This window comes from Piliocolobus tephrosceles, chromosome 15 (genome assembly GCF_002776525.5).
Source record: "Piliocolobus tephrosceles isolate RC106 chromosome 15, ASM277652v3, whole genome shotgun sequence".
NCBI lineage: Eukaryota > Metazoa > Chordata > Mammalia > Primates > Cercopithecidae > Piliocolobus > Piliocolobus tephrosceles.
This window is the reverse complement of record NC_045448.1, coordinates 74,719,188-74,738,889: the sequence shown is the minus strand read 5'-3', so window position 1 is coordinate 74,738,889 and position 19,702 is coordinate 74,719,188. Positions and strand designations below refer to the sequence as shown.

General features: G+C 50.5%; 1 protein-coding gene and 1 long non-coding RNA gene across 3 annotated transcripts; one reads left to right on the top strand and one right to left on the bottom strand.

Moving 5' to 3' along the window:
* Positions 1-261: 261 nt before the first annotated feature.
* Positions 262-1,440, bottom strand: LOC111523429. Its single transcript, XR_002725522.1, has 2 exons — positions 995-1,440; positions 262-775 (listed from the first exon to the last, which is right to left on the bottom strand). It is a non-coding gene; the product is annotated as an uncharacterized LOC111523429 (long non-coding RNA).
* Positions 1,441-1,523: 83 nt separating this feature from the next.
* On the top strand, positions 1,524-14,015 carry BOLA3 (bolA family member 3). Of its 2 annotated transcripts, XM_023188026.2 has the most exons (4): positions 1,524-1,692; positions 4,164-4,278; positions 7,077-7,165; positions 13,772-14,015. In XM_023188026.2, the coding sequence occupies exons 1-4, from the start codon at positions 1,639-1,641 to the stop codon at positions 13,835-13,837; spliced, it is 324 nt and encodes a 107-aa protein (XP_023043794.1). In that variant the 5' UTR covers positions 1,524-1,638; the 3' UTR covers positions 13,838-14,015. The 2 variants fall into 2 exon arrangements, with proteins under 2 accessions (XP_023043794.1, XP_023043795.2); XM_023188027.2 differs by lacking the exon at positions 7,077-7,165 and having other exon boundaries at positions 1,541-1,692.
* The last annotated feature ends 5,687 nt before the right edge of the window (positions 14,016-19,702 follow it).

The window sequence follows — 19,702 nt, the reverse complement described above, 5'->3', positions numbered from 1 at the left end:
CCTGCCTCGGCCTCCCAAAGTGTTGGGATTACAGGCATGAGTCACCATGCCCCGCCAGGATCCATTTCTTTAGTTCCAGAAAAGTCCCTCTACCAACTCTCATTGGTCTGGCTCAGATCATGGGGCCAACCCTAAGCCAATCTCCGATTAGCCAGACTTGGGTCCTGTTTCCATTCCTAGAGCTGGGGATGGGTGTGCCTCATCTAAACCATGCTATCTGAAGAGCAAGGGAATGGTTTACCACTACTACCCTGCTTGAGAAAAAAATTTTTTTGACAGCTTAAATTGCATCATTGACCGCAATGAAGAAAACTTAGAAGTTAGCATATCATCTCTAAACATTTTAAAGGAATGAAGCAGAAAATGTAAGACAGGCTAGTAATTGATCCAAAGGAGAAATTCTGAAGGCCAGAACATAGGAGTCAGCTAATACTGTAATAAATAATTTAGATAATATCCATATAGAACAACCGTAGGTCCAATCCATCCAAGTGCAACGCTGAAGGGACGTATTGATTGCATAGGCCAGAATGTTGGCAAAAAGCTGATAAATTCTGCAGGGTGCCACCTGACCACGTGCTGCAAACAAGTAACAGCTATAGAGAGGAGAGGCTTGGTTCAATTTCGGCTTTGACTGGTCTGAAGACTCCAGAGGCGGGACGAATTTGCGGACAGTTCTACCCCATCCCACATGGCGTCAGCTTCCCTTCCATTCTCATGACTCCATGGTCCATGGCTCCAACCTGGGCCTCTGTTAGGCTGTGTCCTGTGGCACCTTAAACTCAGGCAAATTAAAAACTGTTCGTGGACTCTACTCAGCTCCCACCTAACCCTCCATCCAAGTCATTGTCCAAGCCAGAAACGGGAGTCATCTCAGATACCTTCCCCACCCTCACCCCACATGCAATCGCTGGATTCCATTCACCTCCCAAGTGTCTCAGTTCATTCTTCCATCCCTCCCGCCACTGGTTTAGTTAGGCCCCTCCATTCTCACCTGGACCATCGCTGTAGCCTCGGAGCTTCTGACTGTGTCTCTGGTTGCAGCCCCTACACGCCCTCCTTCTCACAGGAGCAGAGCGATCTTTCTAAACCGCGAATCAAATCCTTCCACGAGTCCCCGCACCTGGAGCGATGGCCAAGCTCCTCAGCTTAGAAGCTAGGCTGCCAGCGTGTGGAGTGGGAATGGAAAAGTACATCGGGGCACGAGGGGTATTCGGATGAGGGAAGGCCAGTATTGGGCGCTGAGACCTTGGAGTGTTACCGAGCTGAGGAGGAAGATATTCACGCGGGCAAGGGGACCCTATCCGTGAAATAGGCCCTGGGGAGGCTGAAGGAGCGCGGCACGAGCGAAGGCAGAGGGCAGGGCCCCGAGGCCGGCAGGCGCTGCAGTGTCGGGGGTGGCGAGTCAGCCAGGGCCAGGGGAGGCTTGGGTGGGGCCGGGAGGCCGGCAGCCTCCGGGGGCGGAGCCAGCCGACAGGAGGCCTCCGGGGCGGGGCCTTGAGGACTGGGGCGGGGCCGGGAGTCTGATGGCCTCCGGGCGGCAGGGGGCGGCCTCTCCCAAGGCGGCGGCTCTCGGTTCCCTGCTCCGCGTCTTTCGGGCATACAGTGACCTCGGGCGGGGGGTCGCGTCGGCCGGGCATGGCGGCATGGAGCCCGGCCGCGGCAGCGCCTCTGCTTCGCGGGATCCGCGGGGTGAGCGCGGGCAGGGTCGGGGCTGCTTTCCCCGGGACGGGAGCTGCGGAGGGACCGCGGGTCCGGCAGCTGTCGGGGCTTGAGGACCGGCTCCCGGAGGGCGCGCGTAGCACCTGCAATGGGGGGGCTCCTCTTCCTTTCTCTCATTCATTCATTCTTTCATTCATTCATTCACTCAGCGATAACGGCATTCGAAATTTCAAGCTCCGGCGCGCGCTGGGGGAACTCCCGAGTTGGGTGGAGGTTGAAGGTCAGGCGGACGAACACATGAACAGTCATAATACAGCGGGGCAAAGGATTGATTTACGGAGCAGAAGAGAGGAGTCATAGCCCCAGAGTCAAGGCGTGGGTGCGGGGGACTGCAGCGGGGCCGGGGCCTTGGGAAGGTCGACTCGGCCTCTGACCTTGATCCTCCTCCAAATCCCACACTACCGGAGCAGAACCCAAGCAGGGGCCACTTCCCACGCGCTCTCCTAATCTCTCCCCCTTTCTGATCCATCCTTTGCTTCAGCTCATACCCTTCTTTCTCTTTCCTTTCATTTTCCTTCTCCCCTGGTTCTGAACCTGCTTCCCCTGTGCATGAAAAGAAGTTCTTCCACTGCGGTGACTTTCAGCGTGGACAGTGATCATCTGGGGATGTCAGTTGATTGTTCCACTAAAGGCCGCTGCCCACAGATCCACTAAGATAAAAGGCTTCTCCCAAGGATTCTGCAACGCTCACCACTCTCACCCCTTAGTAGCTGCCGATTCTGCCTGCCATCTGGTTACTCTCCGCCTTTACCCCCAAGATTGTGCCCCCAGAAGCAGCTCCATCCCACCCTCACTCCCAGCAATCCTGCCCAGCCTCTGAACATCAAGTTTCTGTCCCTCCATGCAGACAATCACACTCTGGGCCTTTCTCCCGTCCTGCGTTTCTGTCCCTAATTGAATAGTTCTTCCCCTGCTCATTCATTCATCCAGCACCAAGTGCCTCTGAGGGCCTGCCCTGGGGTCAGCTCTGGGATGCTGCCGGACTCATTTCTGGCCTGTAAGACCAGTGGTGAGAAAGCCAGTGCACAGCTCATTTTAAAGGAGTGGTGCTCTGAGATTCTGTGACACAGGACCCTGCTCTGAGCTATCAGGAAGGACTGAGGGGTAGAGGGGTGGGACCTTCAGCACCAGCACCCATGAACGGCCCTGGTGTCCTCCAACCTGTCATCCATGTCTAGTCAGGGACCAGTGCCCAGTGCTTCCGTCATTGTAATGCCTCTTACTTGGGCATCTCTCCTGACTCGCTCCTGAAGGCACTGTTTCCTGCAGGTTACTTTGGTACCATGAGACTGGGTTCCATCACCTGGAGTCCCATCTCCTGTCTGATACAGTCCACAATCTTTAGCCTGGCATTCGAGGCCTGCCACACTCCATTCCCAGTCTGCCTTTTCAGCATGCACTCAGCCCAGCCAAGTGACTGCCGACCTGCTTTTCTGCTCCTTCACTACTAAATGTTGAGATGTGTTCCATCAGAAACATGGGCTCCCCTGGCCAGGCGCGGTGGCTCACGCCTGTAATCCTAGCATTTTGGGAGGTTGAAGTGGGTGGATCACCTGAGGTCAGGGGTTCGAGACCAGCCAGGCCAACATGGTGAAACCTTGTCTCTGTTAAAAATTCAAAAATTTGCCTAGCGTGATGGTGGGTGCCTGGAATCCCAGCTACTCAGGAGGCTGAGGCAGGAAAATCACTTGAACCCGGGAGGTGGAGGTTGCAGTGAGCTGAGATTGTGCCACTGCACTCCAGCCTGGGTAACAGAGCAAAACTCTGTCTCCAAAAAAAACACAACCACAGGTTCCCCATGGTAGCCATTGGGGAAGGGGTGTTGTTGCCAGTGGTAAACAACCTACAGATGTTCCTTCTTCAGGTTCTTTAATAGAATTCTGACTTTGCTCCCCAGTGAGAAGGAGTGCATGATGAAGAATAGATGGCTAATTGAGCAGTGGGCTGTGAGGTCACATCCCACTGGGGAGGGCGAGACACGTTAATCAGGCCTAAAGGTGATGGGAGTGTGGAATTTGGCCCCACCATCCAGGGCAGTAGATGCTGAATGACCTAGTGGTATGGATCTGAGGCAAGTTGTCCAGCTTTTCTGGCTCTATCTTTTTAACGAATTCTACCTTGGGCACATTACTGTGTGCCTCAGTTTCCTTACCTATAAAACTATCAGCATAATAGTGTTACATGACATTATCATGAGGAATCAAACATCTCTTGAATTAGGTTTGGGGCCTCTTGTCTCTGGAGTCAAATTGAGTTATTAACAATCATCCTCTCCCCACCAATAAAAGTTTATTCTGTATTCCGGGGCACTTACATGGACTCCTGATACCACAGAGCCCCTCTGACACAACCCATGGCTATGCAGACAGGCCTGCATAGTGGCCCAGCTCAGGGCAGCAGCATCTTCCTTTGCCCTGACCTTCCTCTCTGTTCTGTGGCAGCTTCCACTTCACCATCGGATGTTTGCCACCCAGACTGAGGGGGAGCTCAGAGTGACCCAAATTCTCAAAGAAAAGTTTCCACGAGCTACAGCTATAAAAGTCACTGACATTTCAGGTAAAGTTTCTCTCATTCTTCCCACGGCACTTTGATACGATTTTGCCCTTTGGAAGGACAGAGGGTCGGGGGCTTGGAGGAGGGGGCTTGCTGCTGGTGAGTGGCTTCTCAAGATGTGTTGCTGCTGGACAGATGGAGCTCGGCTGCTCCCACCTCATGGGATGGCAGTCAGGATTCAGAAACATCAGAGGGAAACTGAGGACAAGGCGCAGTTGGGAGGACTCAAGGGTGCCAGCCTGGCTCAGCTCGGACAAGGTCCCTCTCTGTCACCCCAGAGCTCAGGTCCACAGTCTGTCATTTGACTTTGAATAGGTTTTGCTTTAATTTTCCCCCATTCTTCTGACGCCCTAGGATATCAGAGCTGGAGTGGACCCCAGAAAGGTTTTCTTCAGCTGCCTTACTTTCCCCAAGAAGAAACGAGCCCAGAGAGGCTAAAGGAACTGCCCAGTTCCTCATAGGGAAGAGACAATGGAACTGGAACCAGAACCAGGACCCAGGGGAGACTCTGTCCTAAGGCCAGTTACCAGCCCCAGCCAAGCTCTGTCCTTCTCAGGCGGCCACTGGCACCTAGAAGTTCAGGCTGGCAGTGTGTTAGGAGCAGGCTGGAGAAGCAACTTCTGCACCCACAGGATGGGGAAGATAGGCCCTTTATCCACACATACACACAGAACGACCCGTGGCATGGGCCGCTGGATAGGCATCAGCCTGAATCTCTCCACACCCAGAAGCAGCCTTTGCCACTCAGCATTGCCACAAGGGCTCACTGACTTTACTGAGAACATAACATTTCCAAGGATTGGGGAGAAAGTTTAGAAAGTAGATTTTATTCTGGAAACTACAGGGAATAAAATGATCTAAAGATCTGCTGGGGTTTGGGTGCAGTGGCTCACGCCTATAATCCCAGCACTTTGGGAGGCTGAGGCAGGTGGATCACGAGGTCAGGAGTTCAAGACCAGCCTGGCCAACACGGTGAAACCCCATCTCTACTAAAAATACAAAAATTAACTGGGCATGGTGGTGCACGCCTGTAGTCCCAGCTACTCAAGAGGCTGAGGCAGGAGACTTGCTTGAACCCGGGAGGCGGAGGTTGCAATGAGCCAAGATTGTGCCACTGCACTCAGCCTGGGTGACAGAGTGAGACTGTGTCTCCAGAAAAAAAAAATTTACTGGGGCTGGGCACAGTGGCTCATGTCTGTAATCCCAGCACTCTGGGAGGCTGAGGCAGGTGGATACCTGAGGTCAGGAGTTTGAGACCAGCCTGGCCAACATGGTGAAACCCCATCTCAACAGAAATACAAAAAAAAAAATTAGCCGGGCATGGTGGCGGACGCCTGTAATCCCAGCTACTTGGGAGGCTGAGGCAGGAGAATCGCTTGAACCCGGGAGGCAGAGGTTGCAGTGAGCTGAGATTGCACCACTGCACTCCAGCCTGGGTGACAAGAGCAAAACTCCGTCTCAAAAAAAAAAAAAATCTGCTGGAAAGGTACATCAGGTGAGGGCTTTGCAGGGGTCTTGCGGCAATGCTGAGGCCTTGATGTTACCAGGTCCTGAACTTGCCCCAGGCCCAGGGCAGAGTTAAAGCTTGATCCAGCTCTGGCTCTGCGCAGTCCTGGACAGAGTGCAGAAAGGGAGTTGAGGCTGAGAACCTGGGTTTTACCAAAACTTGGACTCCTAGAGCACATTATAAGAGAAACAACAGGCCAGGCACAGTGGCTCACGCCTGTAATCCCAGTCCTTTGGGAGGCCGAGATAGGCAGATCACGAGGTCAGGAGATTGAGACCATCTTGGCTAACATGGTGAAACCCCGTCTCTACTAAAAATACAAAAAAAAAATTTAGCTGGACATGGTGGCGGGTGCCTGTAATCCCAGCTACTTAGGAGGCTGAGGCAGGAGAATGGCGTGAAGCCAGGAGACACAGCTTGCAGTGAGCTGAGATCCGGCCACTGCACTCCAGCCCTCAGTGACAGAGCAAGACTCCATCTCAAAAAAAAAAAAAGAAGCAGAACAAAGCCTGTTGAGTACATTGCACCTCTTGTACAATGGCCTGGCTGAGTTAATCATGCAGGGGACATTTTCTTGCCCGTGTTATTTCATGCTAGAGCTATGTGTTTATCATCAGTCATCAGCACCAGCTCTCCAACCAGGTGGAGGAAAGCTCAGGCAGGGGGTGGATGGTCCACCAAGTCTGTCTTGAGGGCTTCACCAAAAAGTTCTCCCCCAAAACCCAGGATGAAACCCTGGATGCTGTGCTGTGAACCCAGCAGTGCTAGAGATAGCCACGAGCAGCTCCATGCATAGCATGTTTGCTGTGTCCCTGGCTCTCATGCTCCCCTGGTTCTTTCTTTCCTTTGGATAGTATTACACAGTTTTCAAACCAAATTGTGGTGTATTTTTGCCCTTCAAAAATACTGATCGTCGGTCCTTTGGAAGGTGGAACACTGAAATTCCATCCTTCTCATCCTCTTCTGTGGTGTTTATTGGACTAGTAAAAGGAAACACTGTACACTCCCTAGGTTGTCCATGCTTTATGCCTTATCTTTCCTGCCCACAAGTGATAACCCTGCGTGGTGCAGCTGCCTCGCAAAAGGAAGAGCACATTTTGGATTGTGGCAACCTGTCAGGAGGAGCATGTGGTCAGATTGGAAGCCATGATCTTTTCCTAATGGTCTTAGCAACTTTCCTTTGTGCTGAATGATAATATTCAGACCTTTGGATTGTACAGTACTTTGAGGACATATGGGACCATGGCTGCCATGACTTAATAATTGAAATGCTTTTGAATCATGTTTATTTTAGGAGGTTGTGGGGCGATGTATGAAATTAAAATTGAATCAGAAGAATTTAAGGAGAAGAGAACTGTCCAGCAGCACCAGATGGTTAATCAGGTCAGTAGAGGCAACAGTGCCCCTTGCCACTGGCCTTCAGCCTCCAAAAGGGCCTGCCAAGCAGGGATGGTGGTTTTTGCTATCAGTTGCAGGAAAGAATAATGCAGTACCACAGTCATGAAACAGGACTCAAGACCTGAGAAAAATCGAATCTGGGAGTATCTGCGTTGTGGCAAATAGGAATTTTATTCAAAATTGAAGCCAGGCCTCCCAATAGTGATTTCGTATGTCCTTGTATAATGCTACTAATGTTTACTGTTATTGTCACATATTGATGAGGATATCTAAACACAGACGGTGCTAAAAGATGCATGTTTTTGTAGATCTGAAGAGGGGTTTTTGGACTCTCTTTGGGACCGCTTTACAGATGGGTCAGTTGGTGCATGGTGTGAGTGAGAATGGCTGCCGCTGCCCCAGCCCCAGTGACAGAACATTTGGGTTCTGGAACATCATGGTCAACCAGCCTAAGGCTCAGTTTAAATATTATCCATATTTATTTTAATTGGAACTTATAACAACTTTGACCCTTGTTCCTGTACCTATGACTTTGCCCCCTCACTGGGTGTGTTTGGCATCATTCTGGAAGGCCTTGCCATTGTGAACTGGTGTTATGTTTGTAAAGCACAGCACTGGTAATGAGCGTCTGTTCGGTGGCCTCTCATGCATCAAGTGCAGGTGTCCTAGACTGCTGTTCACGCATTTCCCCCGCCCTTCTCTGTGTGCACCCTCCCAGCTGGCCTCTGCCTGCTGGTCTCTCTCTATCTGGGCGTTTGCCCAGAACGGACCTTCTGCCTGGGTTGCCCTTCCTTCCGTCCTCCACTTAGCTCAAGTGCTGCCTCCCCTCCCTCCCCAGCAGGGAATGAATGCCCTTCCCCCGCCCTCCCTGGCTCCCTTTTTTGGCTCTTGGTGGTTTCCGTTTGTGTCCTGAAAACTGACATCCCTGCTGTCTGACCCTGCAACCTGTCAGCCCTTTGTGGACCAGTGCCCTTTGGGATCCATCTTTGTGGTTCTCACGGAACCTAGCCCTTTGCAGTGGATGTGACCCCTACAGCCCTAAGGCATGCTGGTGGTCTGCTGGGTGCTCCAGTCACTGAGCCCTCCTGGAAACTCTTCCAGCCCCATGTGATCTCTGGGGTCAGAATCAAGGTAGAAGACGAGACAGGGAAGACCTGGCTGACTCAGATGATCCCCAACCCGTGGCACTTTGGGTTTTATTCTCAGATCTCTGTACAAGCCACCTGGTGCGACTGGACCCACGGGTGCTGGTAATTTGAGTGTGTCCCTTGGCCTGAAGCCACAGTTACAAGTGGTTAAGGAAGCAGGTTCTGCAATTCGACTTGCCACTTTCAAATCTGGGCTTTGCTACTTTCTAGCCACGTGACCTTGAGCAAGTTTTTCAACCCTACCCTTTGCCTCAGTTCCCTAATTGAGAGTAACAGTCCTTGCTTCAAAGCATTGCTGTGAGGATTCATGATAAAGTACACATTGAGCACTGACAACAGTGCCCGACACAGAGTAAGCCTTTCATAAATGTGGCCGCCATCACCATCATTTCACCTCCAACACTGGAAGGAAGCTGCAGCAGTCTGGGGTGGGGAAAGGCTGTTGATTCCTACAGTTTAGGGGAGTGTCAGCTCACAGTCTTGGGATTAAAGTGTCCTCTGGTCCCCTACAGCAGCATGTGCCTCTCCTCACACTTCCTGAGTAGACAGCCCAGCCACTTGTCCTTCATTTCCCCTCGAAAGCAGGCTTAGTGCAGGGCGGGGCTGTGTCCCCCACACTTAACAAAGGACCTGGCACATGGAAGGAGCCCAGTCAGTATCTCTTGAGAGTTTGCAGATAGTGAGGAGAGTTGGCTTGTGTTTTCTTATTGGCTTATCCATAGAAATTAAATTTTAGTATCTCAAAGGCGCTCCGTTTTGGAGAACTCACATCCTGACATTGGGGCACTTGTAAAAATTTATATATATATATATATATATATTTTTTTTTTTAATTCCCACGGAGTCTCACTTTGTCACCCAGGCTAGAGTGCAGTGGCGCTGTCTTGGCTCATTGTAACCTCTGCCTCCTGGGTTCAAGCGATTCTCCTGCCTCAGCCTCCCAAGTAGCTGGGATTATAGGCGCGCACCACCACACCCAGCTAATTTTAGTATTTTTAGTAAAGACAGGGTTTCACCATGTTGACCAGGCTGGTCTCGAACTCCTGACTTCAGGTGATCCACCTGCCTCGGCCTCCCAAAGTGCTGGGATTACAGGCATGAGCCACCATGCCCGGCCTTAAGAATATACATTTTTATATTTATATAGAGATGAGGTTCCACTATGCTGCTCAGGCTGGTCTTGAACTCTTTGGCGATTTTCCTGCCTCGGCCTCCCTAAGTGTTGGGATTACAGGTGTGAGCCACTGCGCCCAGAGCAGCTGCATCCTGAGTTACTCTAGAGGCCTCTCCTCCACTCCCAGTCAGAACAGCCCTTCTGGCTCAGGACTTGGGGTGTCATGCAGCTCCACACTGGGTGTCTGCAGGCAGCTGACATGAGGGGGTCCCCTGAGCCTGGCCACAGTACATTCTTAGGGGGCTGACACTTGTGTTAAAGTATATGGACTTGGTCATAGGCAATTTTAGATGATTTAAGTTTGGGGATGTTGGCTTTGACAGTCGCATGAGAATGATGAAAATGAAAATCTTCAGGAGCAAGTCTGTTGGCTGGCAGGGTCTGAGCCGGGACCTGGAGCTGCCCTGCCAGGACAGCTGTTGGGAATGGGATTCTGACAGGCACTGCCCTAAGAGAAGGCAGAGACCTGGAATCAAGGGGAAGGCAAGGTGGTAACTGGACTCCACTCCCAGGGCCAGCTGGTCTCTTCAGGAGTGAGGTAGGGGTGGGGTAGGTGCCCCATCCAGATGCTCTCATGCCCGGGCTGTTTGGGTGGGGGGGCTGGTGTCCTGCCGGAGTGAAGCTTGCCTCATCTATTTTGCCTATTCACCCTGCGCGTAGTAATGTTCATCCTGGTGCTACAGAATCAGAATTTTCTGTCCAAAAGGCCTGAAAATGTCGCCCAACCCATCCGATACTGGCATCCCTCCTGAGCTTCCCATCAGACGGTCCCTGCGGGATTCCCTGGAGGGCCCCCCAACCCCCCGCCGGCACCCTCAGGAGTGGACTCGTTCCTCTGGGACCCTGCTGCAGGGGGCTTGGCCTCTTCCAGGCCCCAGTGCATCTCTTTTGAAATACTCACTGGGTATTTGCTGTGGGCCAGCCCCAGGAGGCGTAGATATTGAGAATTCTGTACCAGGAGCACCTCCCTACCTGTCCTCCTGCCATCCTGGGGAGGCGGCAGCAAGGGCAGAGTAGGTAGTTGCGGTGAGCACTGAGTTGCCTTTGGAGGTGGACAGAGGTGAGATCTGAGCCTCATATTGGCAAAGATTGCATGAGGCATTGACCACAGGTGCCCAGCGTCGTGCCTGCCACGTGGAGGGCAGTTGCTAAACAGTTGTTGCCGTCTCCCCGCCTCCGGCCTCTTTCCAGCTTTGGGGATTGCCCTCCCCTAAGCCGCCTCCACCAATGTCTTTCCCCTGCTCAGAGCCTTTGCATGGCTCCCCTGCTTGCCCAGAATCCAGTCCAGTCTTCCTAGCCTGGGATTGACCATGCTTCATGTGATCTGCCTCAGTCTCCCTGACATGTGCCTACCTCAGTGAATCACGGGAGCTTGTCAGCCTCTCCTCACTTTCTGTCCTGGGCCAGATGCCCTGTCGCTCTTGCCTGCTCCATTTCTGGCTGGCCAGCTCCAGGGCTGCCTCCTGTGTGTGGCCCTTGTGCGTCCACCCTAGTCACCAGTGCAGTAGCTTACCTCGAACACCAGAAGCAGGGCTGTGCTGGCTTGAGTCTGGCAGTCCACTGCTGCCCGCGTTCAGTCCATTTGTGTTAGACTTGTGCTACTTTCTCTTACCTTTTTCATTACTTTCCCATGCCTTTTCCTCTGTGTCCCCAGCACCTGCTATAGTGCTGTGGGCATGGCAGGTGCTTAAGATTGTTTATCTAAGCTGCTTCTTATTACCTATGGGACTTCGGCCAAGTCACTTCCCCCAGCAGGGCCCCAGTTTCCTTAACTGTGGAGTGACCGAGGTGATCTCTAAGACCCTGTGTGGCTGTAAGGGACTGTAGTGTGTATTGGGAAGCCCTCAGGGGCTGCACAGAATGCAGGGAGAAGGCATCAGGGAGGGGGAGTGTGCAGGGCCTGAGGGGGTGAAGCCCAGAAGGTTCCTCTGTCCAGGGTCAGTCACGTGAAGTTGTGACTGGGCCCTCACCCAGCCAAGTGGATGTAAGGAGGAAAGGCTGGTTGTGGCCCAGGCACAGACACAGTCTCTAGGGAGCATTCCACGCCTGCAGAGAGCAAGTGGCCCAGGGACCTTCGCCCAGTGATAGGAGGCTTTTTCCAGGGACATTTCTGCCTGTTTGCAGATTTGAGGGCCTTGCACTTGATTGTGGAGTTGGAGGGTGTGCAGTGTAGGCCAAGTGGGGCAGCTCATTGTCCCCCAACACAACAGGAGCTCCTGGATCAGGGCAAGTCAGGAACATGATGGAAACCAGGTGTGGCCAGGACCTCAGGATACCTGGGTTCATATCCTGATTCCATTACTCACTTGTTTGCCGACTTTGGCAAGGAGTAGACTCTATTTTTTTTTTTTTAAATAAAATACAGGGATAGGACTAGATTGTATCTAAGGATCTATAAACCTGACCACATATATTAGGATTCTTTATATTGTAAGTGACAGAGACCAAGTTAAAATTAGCATAAGTAAACAAAGGGAATTATTTGGCCCATGTAACAAAATTATCTGGTTTCTGGTATATCTAGATTCCTCTCTCTCTCTCTATCAGCCTCTCAGCTTTCAGCTTCTTTCCCTGTGTTGGTCTCCTTTTCTCATGCTAAAGATGGGCTTTCTCTCCTTGGTGGGAAACATGGTCCATGGCCACCTCCAATTGATATCATAGCATATTGGCCCAAGACACAAGGCTCCACTCTCAAAAATCCCAAGGGAGATTCTGAGTGGCCCAATTTGGGTCATGTGCCACCCCGGTCCAGTCATAGCTGGGCCAGTGGCACATCATGACCTCAATATCAGACCAATTGGTAGTTCCACCAGAAGTGTACAATAAAGTAGAAAAGGGATTATTCCCCAAGAGAAGGAGCTCACTAAACAGACTGGAAAAGAAAAATGTCCACTCTACTATGATCATCAGATTTTGGCCTTATACTAAAAGGATCTTATTTTTCCTCTGTACTGATTATAAACTTGAGAGGTCCAAGCCACTCTGATTCTGTAACCTCTCTTTCTCCCAGCACTACAGGGGCCAGATATCTATTTGACTCTGGTGGTTCCTTCAGATTTGGGCTCTGACACCATTTGTAGCCTGAAAACAAGTCCCATAATTCCTTTGAAACTTTATTTCTTGCTCTGACCATTGGGGAATTTGTGCTAATTGGTATGATTTTAAAGAACAGCTCATTTTAAAGAATGCTTGATGCTTGAAATAACAAAATACAGGAAGCAGCATAAAAGTTCACTAGGGGACAGGTTGAAAAGTTATAATACATTCATATAATGGAATACTATGCTGATGCAAAAAAGAATCAGGACACCCATACATGCCTAACATAGAAAGATCTCCAAGGTAGATGTTTAGGGGAAGAGCAAAGTGTAGAGCAGGGGTAGAGCAGGGGTGTCCAATCCTTTGGCTTCCTTGGGCCACACATAAAATATACTAACACTAATGATAGCTGATGAGCTTTAAAAAAATTTTTTTTTTAATCTCAAAATGTTTTATGAAATTTTACGAATTTGTATTAGGCCACATTCAAAGCTGTCATGGGCTGGGCTGTGGGTTGGACAAGCTTGGTGTAATGTGTTTGAAATGTTAACCATTTGCGTTTTAAAAGATCATGGGGTGAAATATATTAGCTTGAATATGCCTGGTGAATATGCATTTTTAAATCCCCGTAAAGATACACAAGAAACCGGCCAGGCACAGTGGCTCATGCTTGTAATTCCAGCACTTTGGGAAGCCAAGACAGGCAGATTACTCCAGTCCAGGAGTTCAAGACCATCCTGGGGCAATATAGTGAGACCCTGTCTCTACAAAAAATAAAAAATTAGCCAGGCATGGTGGCATGTGCCTGTAGTCCCAGCTACTAGGGAGGCTGAAGCAGGAGGATTGTTTGAGCCCAGGAGGCGGAGGTTGCAGTAGGCCGATATTGTACCACTGCACTCCAATTTGGGCGCTAGGGTGAGACCCTGACTCAAAAAAAAAAAAAAAAGATACACAAGAAACTAACAACAGTTCTTTTGGGAATGGGGGTGGAAACTGGGGAGACGGACAGGTGTAGGAGGGAGACTTCCCTGTATGCCTTTTTGTACTTTTGGATCTTTAAATCATGTTAGATATTATTGATTAAAAAAATTGTTTTTCAAAAAAAGGAAAAATTGCTTAAACAAAGCACAAAGTCTCCTTCAGATGTAGAGCTGTATAAAAATACTCTCAGAGAATTACTGTAACCAATGTCAAATACACAAAAACTGATGATGCTATTTTCTTACTTAGGCACTAAAAGAAGAAATCAAAGAGATGCATGGATTGCGGATATTTACCTCTGTCCCCAAACGCTGACCACGCCCTGGCTGCATAGATGCTGCTGCTTAAGACCTTGAATGAACTTGACTAACATCATTCTTCCCTAAGCATTCACCAAAAAATTTATATATTTTGCTCATATACATTTCCATATTATAATTATAGAAGATGTATAATCTATTTAGATGTTAATTAAAGGAAGGAAACAACTGAAGCTTTTGAAGGGTCATTAGTAATGTTTCAGGTTCCTTTACTTTGGCCAAAGGGGTCTTGTCTTCAGACAGTTCTGTCCTGCTGCTACAGAGAGAGAATGCAGTGCTAGCTTTTTGTCTTGTGAAGAGGTTTTCCTGTTTCTTCCCCCCACGAAACTGCTGAGGCCTCTTCATCTTACTGAAACAAAGAAAAGATCCTTTCCTATTGCTGTTCTTTTCCTTTATCATTCTTTTCTTCCCCCTCTAAACTTCTTACGTGAATGATCTGGGAACCTCAATTTCTTATGCTCTGAAATGGACTCTGAGGATTTGGGGGTGCCAGGATCCGGGTTCTTTTCCTGTGTTCAAAGATCCTCCACCCCTTGATTCTTGGTAGGAGGCAGAGCCCACCTCCCATGACAGAAGCTGAAAAGGCTTGCTTTCCCTGCCTCCCTCACAGCTGAGGCACAGGCAGACGTTCCAGACTCAGCCAATCAGATGGACCTGCCCTGAACTTGGGAGCAAGTGACACTGAGGAGCAGGGACAGTGGGACATCCATTCCTGCTGCAGCCATGGCTACAACATCTGGTGTTCTGGATGGTGGTGGTGGCAGCCGATGGAGTGCTATAAGCTGCTATCTTTGGAGTCTGTGGTGGTGGTTGCGGTGTCTGGGTCTGCAGCGTGGTTTGGGCTCCAGCCACGGAGCCTTCCTTGTCCCTGTTTTCAGCAGCTGGCCCGCCAGTGTTCCCAGACGTCTTGTGACTGCCCCCACACCCTTTCATTAAATTATTTTCTGCTCCCATCAGCCAGCACCCCTGTTACCATGGCAGTGGGAGGTTGACCATCCACTCCTCTCTCACACTCCTTTTCAAGGAACCGACCACCAGAGAAGTTAGGGGTCACTATTGGTTCTGAAGGTACCTCCCTAAGAAATGAGGACATGAAGATATAACAACCTTTTCTGCCCCAGGTTTTTGGGGGCAGAAAAAAATTTCAAATATTCTGTTCATATACTGTGCCCCCATTTTGTAATTTTACAATATTCTCTGTCTGCACAGTGGGGTTGGGAGGGATTGGTACCTGCCAGGGGAGAACTGCCTTTCTTACAAGGAGTAGAGTCACTCAGTTGTATCAGAGCTGAGAAGGATGGGACAAAAAAGAACTATGCCTGAAGGCCCGAGCCACCTCTGAAACAGCTGGACACCCCAGGGATGGCTTTCAGGTGATGTGGTGAGGAAACACCCAAGCTTGGAATCCCAGAGGCCAGCAGGACGGCAGTGGTCAGTGAGAATGGAGAAACCTCAAAATTAGACACACTGATTCCCTGCGTGGAACCTATTTGTCTTTCTCTTAAGAGTGGGCATGGGGAACATCACACACCGGGGCCTATCATGGGGAGGGGGGAGGGGGGAGGGATTGCATTGGGAGTTATACCTGATATAAATGATGAATTGATGGGTACAGCACACCAACATGGCACAAGTATACATATGTAACAAACCTGCACGTTATGCACATGTACCCTAGAACTTAAAGTATAATAATAATAAAAAATAATAAATAATAAAAAAATTTAAAAAAAAGAGTGGGCTCAACATAGTGATCTAAAGAACAGAATAGGCCAGGTGTGGTGGCTCACACCTGTAATCCCAGCACTTTGGGAGGCCAAGGGGGGAGGGGGGCGCGAATCACAAGGTCAGGAGTTCGAGACCAGCTTGACCAACATGGTGAAACCCTATCTCTACTAAAAATACAAAAATTAGCCAGGCATGGCGGCACGCACCTGTAATCCCAGCTACTCAGGAGGCTGAGGCAGGAGAATCGCTTGAACCCAGGAGGCAGAAATTGCAGTGAGCCAAGATTGTGCCACTGCACTCCAGCCTAGGCGACAGAGTGAGACTCTGTCTAAAAAAAAAAAAAAAAAAAAAAAGAAACCCAGAACAAAGTGAAAGTGACCTGCAGTTTCAGAGAATACATCATGTAATGCACAGTGGCTTTCTCCTTGCTCTCTCCCTTGGATTGTTTGCTCTGGGGGAAGGCAGCCATGTTGTGAGAACACTCAAGCAGCCTGCGGAGAGGTCCATAGGGTGAGAAACTGAGGCTTTTTACCAACAGCCAGCCAAACGGGCCTGCCAACAGCCAGCACAGAATGAGGCCTTCTACCAGGACAAGAGCCATGTGGGTGAGCCACCTTGGAAGTGGATCCTTTAGCCACAGTCAAGCCATCAGAAGATTACAGCCCCAGCTGGCATCCTGACTGCAGGCTGAGCCAGAGCCACTCAGCTGAGCCACTCCCCAATTTCTGACCAAGAGAAACTGTGAAATACATATATGTGTTTGTTGTTTTAAGCCACTGTTTGGGGTTACATTTTTATGCAGCAAATGATAATTAATATATTTGTTTATTACTGAAGGAACACAGGGGCCTCTCATTTACTGACAGAAAGGTTGAAAAGTCAAACTTTAGGCTGGTTGCACTGGCACACATGTGTAATCCCAGCACTTTGGGAGGCTGAGGTGGGTGGATCACTTGAGGTCAGGAGTTCAAGACCAGCCTGGCCAACATGGTGAAACCTTGTCTCTACTAAAAAACAAAACAAAACAAAACAAAAAAACAAAAATTAGCCAGGCATAGTGGCATGTGCCTGTAGTCCCAGCTACTCAGGAGGCTGAGGCAGGAGAATCGCTCGAACCTGGGAAGCAGAGGCTGCAGTGAGCCAAGATCGTGCTACCGCACTCCAGCCTGGATGACAGAGCCAGACTCCATCTCAAAAAGAAAGAAGAGAAAAGAAAAGAAAAGAAAAAGAGCCAAATTGCAGAAAGGACACAGGTCCAGCTAGGAGTCAGGAACACCAGTGCCACTGGGTCTCCCCTTCATCTGCTGTCCATTCTTCTCTGCAGATCAGCTTTATTATCTCTCACTCTAGATTGGCATCTGCCATACAGTAGTGACTTGACTGCCTGTAGCTCTTAATTTATATATTTTAATGTCCAGGCCAGCCGGATGTGGTGGCTCACATCTGTAATCCCAACACTTTGGGAGGCAGAGATGGGAGAATTGCTTGAGCCCAGGAGTTTGAGACCAGCCTGGGCAACAAGTAAGACACTGTTTTTTTTTTTTTTTTTTGAGACGGAGTCTGGCTCTTTCGCCGGGGCTGGAGTGCAGTGGCCGGTTCTCAGCTCACTGCAAGCTCCACCTCCCGGGTTTACGCCATTCTCCTGCCTCAGCCTCCCGAGTAGCTGGGACTACAGGCGCCCGCCACCTCGCCGGGCTAGTTTTTTGTATTTTTTAGTAGAGACGGGGTTTCACAGTGTTAGCCAGGATGGTCTCGATCTCCTGACCTCGTGATCCGCCCGTCTCGGCCTCCCAAAGTGCTGGGATTACAGGCTTGAGCCACCGTGCCGGGCGTAAGACACTGTTTTTACAAAAAATAAAAATTAAAAAAATTAGCCAGTTGTGGTGACATGCACCTGTAGCCCTAGCAACTCTGGAGGCTGAGGCAGGAGGATCAATTGAGCCCAGGAGTTTGAGGCTGCAGTAACCTGTGACTGTGTCACTGCACTCAGCCTGGATGGCACACAGTGAGATCCTGTTCAGGCCATGGGAAGAGCAGACTTTCTTTTCAAGTTCCCAGGAGGGCCTCTGATTGGCTCATCTTGAATCAGGAGCCACCTGGACTAAACCACTGCACGAGCAGACTTTCTTTTTAAGTTCCCAGGAGGGCCTCTGATGGGCTCATCTTCAATCAGGAGCCATCTGTACTAACCTGTTGGAAGAGCAAACGTTCAAGTTCCCAGGAAGGCCTCTGATTGGCTCATCTTGATTTCGGAGCCACCTGGACTAACGAGGTGGAGTCCGGGGGTGGTATAAAATTGTAGTCTCTAGCTGAACTCCGGCTTGAAGTGGAGAGAGGAGGCGTTACCAAAAGAAGAGGGGGTTCTATTCTTCGAAGGAGGGCTGGGACAGAGCAGCAAATGTTCTTGACTGGAGGAAAAGGTAAGTGTGGCTTTGTGGGCCAAGCCGCATACGAACCTCCGGACACCAGAAGACGAGACTCTTCCTTCTGCTTCACCCCACCCGCACCCAGGGAACTCTTCAGGCTTGTGAAATGTGTAATCCCCTAAATGCTTCTAAATTTGGAAACAAGTAACCCCCCCACCCCAGTTGTTCTTTCCCCCAAATTAAAAGGAAAGTTGGGAGAGGAATCACAGGTTTTCTTTTTAATTGATGGATTAGAAAAGAAGAAAGTGTTTAATCCCAGTGGCTAGAGTATAGCATTGCATCGGACGCAGCCACCTCCTAGCTTTTTAAGTGTTGCTTGTGGAAAGTGCTAGGTTCACCTGAGAGGTCTTCGGAGCTCAGTGTCCTTTTAAAAACAATGTGCAGTTTTCCAGTGGAAAACCCAAAGTGCCCTGAGGTGCCTGCTGACTGGGCAAGTCAGTGTAGGGGAAACGCCTGCTCCACAGCCCTCCCCTGGGCACATTTCATTCCTGGGTTCCTGTAGTGCCCCTCAGCCCTGGTTAGACCACCCAACTAGCAGAATAGGGGACAGGGTGGCCAGTAACCTGAGAGGGGACCTGAGGCTGCAAAGCCCCACCCAGACACAGACTGGTTAGGAGCCAATGGTTTCAATTCCCTTTCTTGGGAATCCAGAGTGGGAAAGGTGAGTGAATGACTCGCGGAGAGCCAGTCCACGACCAGACAATGGCTGCCGGAGCGCTCAGGACAAACGGACCTGGGAGTCCAAACCGGGAAGTGCGGAGATAATGAACTGGAGAGGCCAAAGTTGAACAAATGGACTGAGAAGGTCATGAATGAAGGGTTGTGGCAAGAAAGTGCTAAGAGAAAGCAGGCCCTGAAATAAAGAAGATACAGTGATTCCCATTCTGGCTGTAAATTCGAACCACCTGGGATAATTACAAATATCCCTTCCTGGGTCCCTGCCAGGTTTAAGAGTCTCATTAGTGAGGGGAAGGGAGAGCGGAGGCACAGAGACCAGGTAAGTCACGGGAAGGGTGGACTCTCCTCTCTATCCCCTACCAGCCCCCCAGGCCTGCCCTGCCCAGCCCACGGCAGTTCCCCTCCCTCCAGCTCCTTTTCCCTCGATGGGGCTACTGCGCATCCATTAATTCACCTCGCCTCCACCCCTCACCCATTTGCGGGGAATTGCCCCCCAACCCCTAATTCCGCGGAGTGAACAGCGGGAGCACTCCCAGGCAGCCAGAGCCCGGGCAGGCCCGACGTGGCTTGCGGGCAGAAGATGTCTGTCCTGGAAAATGGTCGCAGCCGGCAGTGGTCTGTTAATCCTCTCAACAGAAAGCAGCCCCACGAGTCTGCGGTCCCACGGGCCGGCTTTATCCACAGGGTGCACCCAAGCACAGAGAAGGTGGAGATGGAGTGACGGGAGGGGGTTCCGACGCCCTCAATCCCGGGGTCCAGATGTTGTTGGAGAGCGGCAAACGCGCCCTAGTCCGTGCTTCTTCGCCACGACTCTGAAATGTCGTTTTAAATAAGACAGTCACTCACAGCTCAAGTCTGCCAGCGGTGGCTTCTGAGCTCCAGCTGCCTTCTTCGGGCCACCTAAAGGAGAGCAACCCGCAGAGCGCGCACTCTTGCACGCCCACCGCCTCTCCACTCCCTGCTCAATCAGCCAACATTTGTACCTGCACTGGCGCTAATGATGCTGATCGGGCTATGCTAGGAGTCAT

Coding starts and splice junctions, on each gene's coding strand:
- BOLA3 (XM_023188026.2), top strand. CDS start 1,639: ATGGCGGCATGGAGCCCGGCCGCGGCAGCGCCTCTGCTTCGCGGGATC. Junction 1,693..4,163: donor TGCTTCGCGGGATCCGCGGG/GTGAGCGCGGGC, acceptor GTTCTGTGGCAG/CTTCCACTTCACCATCGGAT. Junction 7,166..13,771: donor AGCACCAGATGGTTAATCAG/GTCAGTAGAGGC, acceptor TTTCTTACTTAG/GCACTAAAAGAAGAAATCAA.